Below are 6,565 nucleotides of genomic sequence, written 5' to 3' on the forward strand. Positions count from 1 at the left end.
TAACACACATGCATTATGTTGCATTTATTATAATTAAAACCCATCTGTCATTTATTTGCCCAACTCACTAAATAATCTAAATTATTGTGTAAATCAGCAGCATCCTTTTCACAGCTACCAACACCCAAGCTTGTGACATTAATCCAGTTTGACTGAACTCCATATGTAACAACCCTCTGCTTTTTTCCATCCAGCCACTCTTCTATCCAATTTGCCAACTTATCCTCCACACCTACAGAGATACTTTTTTTTACAAGCCTTTTATGTGTCACCCTGTCAAATGCTTTTTGAAAATCTAGATACATCAAATCTATATCCTTAACCTCATCTACATAAGTATTAATCTTTTCAAAGAATATCAAAAGATTTTTAAGGCAAGATTTTCCCTTAGTGAAACCATGTTGACTATCCAATAAAATTCTGAACTTTGTTAAATGACTTTGCAAAGCATCGTTTCACAGACTTTCCAAAATTTTTCCACAACTAATGTAAGACTAATGGGTCTATAATTACTGGGACAGTTTTTATCACCTCTCTTGTAAAGAGGAGTTACATAAGGTAACTTCCAATCCTCTGGTACCTGCACACTATTCAAAGACTGACCAAAAATAGTAATAAGTGGCTCACATATCCAATCTTGTACCTCCTTCAAACCCCTTGGGGAAATATTATGTTGTCCAGGAGCCTTATTGCCAACCTTTTCTCATACATCCTTTTTGATGTCCTAATTTCCTGTTTTACCAACTTTCTTGATCTTCTATAATCTTCTAAATCTCCTGTCATACCAGTCAATTTAATGATGTTTTTCTTTAATTTTATCTCTTAAAATCTCTGTGAGCCAACCTGGTTTTTTACTTGCAGCTACTCTTTTCTTTCTGCAAGGAATATGTTATTTTGAATATTACAAAAATTATCTTTAAAAATTTTCCAAATCTGATTGGTGTCTCCAAATATTTCAGCTGCCTAATTCACAACAGATAATTCTTGTCACATCCCTTCAAATCCTATATACAAGCTCATTCTTGGATGAATCCAGGATAATTTTTTTAAACCTCAGCAGATGTGTTTCACACACAAAATTCATAATTGTTTTATGAATTTTAAAGGATAATTCATTATATAATGAAACAAAAAGTATAAATTAATTTTAGTGGTTCATCACTTTATATGCATTCTATGTATGTTCTACAATTTTGTTAAAATAGTAGAACTGATCACAATATCCATTTACAGGCATGGATTCAGTATATTGAAAAAAGGCTCGTGTCTTGTCCAAAATTATATTGCATTATTACCTCTTTATTATTGTTTTTAAATTTTTAAAAAATTTATTTTATTCAAACTGAGAGCTTAACTAGTTGAAAAAACTTTTTAAAGTTATTTTATTTTTTCCAGAACAAACAAACTCCAGAGATATGTCAATGAAGATATAACAATACAACTCCCTGATAAAAAGAAAATTACAAGCATTAAATGGTTAGCTGTTTGGGATATACGAGAACATGTAAGCTTTATAATTACCCTCTATACTGTTGACTAACCTAGTATGATCACACTGAAACTTTTTGGCATAGAAATATATATATATATATATTTATTTATATCAAATTGGATCAAATATTAGAATAGTTTTATAAGTGACTAACCATAATTTAAAATTTAAAATTAGTAACTTAATGTAGAGTTTTTTAATAAAGTGCAGGTATCAAGAGTATTTTTATGTACATGTATATATGTGGAAGGTTCTGCATATTAGCATTAGGTGGCAAACTACAGAATCTGTGTTTTAGAAAAAATTTCTAGCAATGAATTTTTTACTGGAATTCTTTGAGCTGCATCTGTGTGATGTTTTAAGGAAAGGATGCTTTAATTTTTTCCTTGTGTAAGTAGTGTATTTATCATATCTTGCCGAATATTGTAAAGAAAAAGATGCTTAAAGAAGCATTCTTATTGAAATCACAGTCCACTTTCAGCCAAGACTGCAATGCAACTGTCTATAGCTCTCCTTCTGCACATTTATTTAAAACAAACAACACAGACTCATACTTAAAGGTATAGACCATAATTCTCAAATAACATGTCTCTCCTCAGTTCACAACACAACCACATTGATGAAAATACAGACAAAACTGGTCTTCAACACACTTATCTACCATTACCAAAATGATTACAGGAATACAGCCTCTTGTAGATGATGTGCTGTTGGACATATGCTCTTCTCTAATAATCTTTTCAGTGTATTTTAGAGATGTTATATTTTAAGGTTGTTATTTTAGCATTAATACAAAGAGTGTATAGCAGTTCTTTGTAGGTGATTTATTGCTAGGATGTATGCTGTCTAGTAACTATATATACACATTTATATATATATATATATATAGAGAGAGAGAGAGAGAGAATTTTGGAGGTGATGCATTGTTAAGTATATTTTCTATGTTTAACAGATACATACAATGAATCTTAGAGTTATTTATTTATTGATTGGATATGTGACTTATTAGTGATGATTTATCTGTTCTTCTACTAATTGGATGTATGATTTAATGTTAATATGTAGATGGGTATGTTTTTAGTAGTGATGGGTTGTATGTAATTATGTTAACATACTGCTAGGTATATGAAGCTTTGCACTAATATGATATATTGAGGCTTTAGAAGTTTAAACAGTTTTTCTGAACTGAGTAAAAAGTGACTTAACTCTTTCACGGCAGGATCATGGGGAATGATATGAATGCAACAGTACATACTGTAACTGAGGTTTCTTAACATATCCTCACAAAAACTGACAAGATTTTGTTAAAGATTATAAGTATCTTGAATACAAAGAATGACATTATTCTAATTAAGTATCTCTACTAAAAATATGTTATTTATCTGTTGTAGTTTTTTGCACTCAAACTCTTAATAGTTTGTGTACTACGTGATTTCAGATATATCTTACCTCCTTTCAGAAAAAGCTTTCTTGACTTATACTGTCTTCTATCAGCACAAAATTTTGCTCGCCACTAGCCTTCATACTCCTACTTATCTCTGCATACTAACATGCAAATAATTATACACCAGCCCCTCATGAATAGGAGTGTGACACTATCCCTATCATTATTAGTGTCCCCTCTAATCTTGCAGCTGTTAACCATTTCTCGATTGGCAATCTTATTGAATAGATGTGTTTTCGCTCATGTTTTGATTCACTTATCCACAAGTTTTTACTTTCTTAATTTTTCTACGTCAGTTACATTGTTCTTTACAATTTCATGAGTTATGCACTGTTTTGGTGGTCACGACTGTGGCAGCGGAATTACTGACCATGTCCAACCGGCCATGAAGTGATGACACTGGTCGTTGGGATTTGACCACATTCATGCTACAATCAGAACAAACTGACTGGAAAATTGTGAATTTCAACAGCCTCTTTCCCCCCTCCTGAATATGCCTCTCAGTTGCATGTTGTTTTGAGGGACTTGCCCAGACCTTTTCACCCCTTTGGTGAATTTCTTTATTCAGGTCTGTTATGTTCTGTCCCTTTATCCTGTTTCCTATGTTCCACCCCTGCCCTTTCAGGGATGAGCCTTTGGGTCAATATTTAGTGTTTCTTCATTCCCTGGATATTGGGGAACATTTGCATTCAGGGGTCAGTATGCCCCGACCACCATGTGCTGTGGACAATCATGCTTTTAATTATCACTGTTCCAACTTCCCTTATTTGGACTCACAGCATTTGATGCCGCTTCTCTCTGAGTGGGGGTTGGACCATGATAATTCGATTACCTTTTCCCATATTCATCTTACTCTGACCACTCTTCTCAGGTCAGGGCTGGTGGGAGCCAGACTCCTTCAATTTGCCCACCTTTGGAGGTTTTTGGTGGTCGATCCATGAGTACTAAAAGTATTTTCAGTAAGTATGGTCCTGTACTTCCATTCATCTCCCCCATTGTCTCACAATCCTGTTTCCTTCCCTCCTTCTCAGGATCCCATTTTTTGCCAGCCTGATTTATTCCTGAGGCCTTTGTTTCCACCATCATATGGACGTCTAGTTGCTTATTGCCTTCTCACAAGATGACTCAATCCTATGTCCTCAGTTTCTTCTGCCGGATGCTGCCATGGTGGGTTGGATTGTCAAAGTGGAGAATTCTTTCCTTACATTCACACAATATTTAGGTTCATCTCGGTGTGTTTTTGAACCCCCTCCTCCATCAGGCCCTACCTGCTCCTCTTCAGTAGCGACCTATGGAATGCCTTGTATGCAGCATCTCATCCTTTCCTTCTCCTACTGCACATGAGATTCTCTCTCTCTTTTGGGGACCTGGGCTTCTCTCAATGTCTTCGTTCCTCTTGGATGTGCCCTTAGGTGTCATTGTAAGAGGGTTTTCACTTTTGATAGACCAATGTAGTCTTGTTAAGGATCCTTGAAATTCCCCTCTTACCTTTCTCCCTCCCTTACAGACAGACTTCAACTGGTGTTTGGTTCAGAACACCACTGTAGGTGTTCCTCTTCTTCCTCATCATCCAGAATGTCACCTTTTATGTATGCTTCTCTTTCTGGTTGTGGGAAAGGTGTATCTCGACACTCAGGAGGTCTTGAGTTGATGGTCTCTTTTTGAGTCCTCTCTCCATGTCATTCTCTTGGAATTTTTTGTTTGTCAGGTTTTCCTTCACTTCCTGTGATCCACTCTGACATTTCTACGGTAGTCTAGTACATCACCAGACAAGGGACACTCGGTTGACAAGCTTCTTTTTTCAAATGTTGGATCTTCTGTGTTTGACCTGCTGCCATCATATCACTTTGTTTGGCATATTATAATTTGAATCTGGTCGCGGATCAGTTATCCCATCCTGACAAGATTCTTCCTGCAAAATAGTCTTCAGATCTTCAAGTTTTACTGGTTTTGTGTGCTCTGTGGGATGTCCCAGATTTGGATGCTTTTGCCACTCTTTTCAGTACACCACTTCCACAATTTTGGTGTCCTGTTCCTCATCCTCTGGCAGGAGCAGTCAATGTTCTCAGTGGAATTGGTTGGGCTGGTACCTATATGCATATTCTACTATTTGTTTTCTCCAGCATGTCCTTGCCATACTTCAGAACACTGTGTGTAATGTACCAGTGGTGACTACATATTGGCTGGCTCACATGTGGTTTCCACTGATGCATCAGTTTTTGATGTTGCCCCCCCCCCCATTTATCTTCAACACTCCTCCATCAGCCAGACTCAGGCATGCGTCATCCATCTGTACCTCCACTCTGTCTTCATGCATGGCTTCGTCTGGTCCCACACTTGAAGAGCCAGACTTTTGCATGTAGTTACTTTTGTTTCCTGTTCTGTTTCTTCCTCCTTCATGGCAGTTTACCAACTTACGTGATACACATACCATTCTTTTTTGCCTTGGCATTTTGAATGAGGGGCCTTTCATCCAGTTAACTTTGTCACATTTCAATTTACCAACTTTGCTTATGTTTGCCTATTGCCAGTCTTATCCATGTTGTTTCATTCCTTCCACTTTTCCTGCTTCCCTTCCTGATTAGAACCTCTTTGTAGTCCTCCATGCCCTTCCCAGTCCTTTGGAACTTTTTTCTTTGTATTTGTTATATCACCTTTCCTTGACATTCCTGCTCTTGCTTGCATGCTTGTCTGTCCTTCATGGCAGTTTACCAACTTATGTGATACACATACCATTCTTTTTTTGCCTGGGCATTTTGAATGAGGGGGCCTTTCATCCAGATAACTCTGTCACATTTCAGTTTACCAACTTTGCTTATGTTTTCCTGTTGCCAGTCTTATCCATGTTGTTTCATTCCTTCCACTTTTCCTGTTTCCCTTCCTGATTAGCTCCTCTATGTAGTCCTCCCAGCCCTTTGGAACCTTTGTCTTTGTGTTTGTTATATCACCCTTCCTTGAAGTTCCTGCTCTTGCTTGCATGTTATTGTTGTTGTTCTGATGTGTTCACAGTTGATGTTCACTCTGTTTTTGTTTTCTTAGTTCCTGTGTTCTTCTCTTTTCTGATTGTTCCTTTTTGCCCAAGTCTTTGGCTGCTCAAGAGGGTACATCTACCTTCACACCTTTTTTCTTTCCCTCCATTTCCCACCTTTAGAATTGTTCCTGCTTCCTTTGCCTGTTCAAGGCTCACTGATGGTATATGACATATATGGTTCCATAGTCCGTTTATTTCTTCTGTGAAATCCTCACCTCTCCCATGACCTTTTCCCCATTACCCTTCCAAGTTGAAAATGCTTGGCATTTTCTTCCCTTTCTCCTGATGATTGTTACCTTTTTCATGTTTTCTCCCTATCAGATCAGTCACCTTACCATGTTCCTGGCTGCACATTTCCTTTTTCCCCTTGGGGTCATCATCAGTGCTGTAGATGTTTATCTGTGGGTGTAATTACTCTGTTCATTTTTCTTTTTGCTTTATACTCTAATTCAGTAGTCGGCAACCTTTTTTGATCGCGGGTCAATTATTTTTTTATTGTAAAATTTAGCATTGTGTTGGGTCAGTGATAAGCATATAATTATTAATACCGCTACATGTATTTTAAATGTGTATGTTTATTTAAATACAAAAAAATTAA

The 6,565-nt window shown here is 36.8% G+C and overlaps 1 protein-coding gene across 1 annotated transcript in view; it reads left to right on the forward strand.

Annotated features, from left to right (window-relative positions):
• The window catches only part of LOC106461856 (protein Skeletor, isoforms B/C-like), a 159,538-nt gene that overhangs the window by 67,761 nt on the left and 85,212 nt on the right, over positions 1-6,565 (forward strand). The window contains exon 4 of the mRNA XM_022388927.1: positions 1,396-1,504. Coding sequence (XP_022244635.1) covers positions 1,396-1,504 — 109 coding nt within the window. The remainder of the gene's footprint in view (positions 1-1,395; positions 1,505-6,565) is intronic.

This window comes from Limulus polyphemus, unplaced genomic scaffold (assembly GCF_000517525.1).
Source record: "Limulus polyphemus unplaced genomic scaffold, Limulus_polyphemus-2.1.2 Scaffold1045, whole genome shotgun sequence".
Taxonomy (NCBI): domain Eukaryota; kingdom Metazoa; phylum Arthropoda; class Merostomata; order Xiphosura; family Limulidae; genus Limulus; species Limulus polyphemus.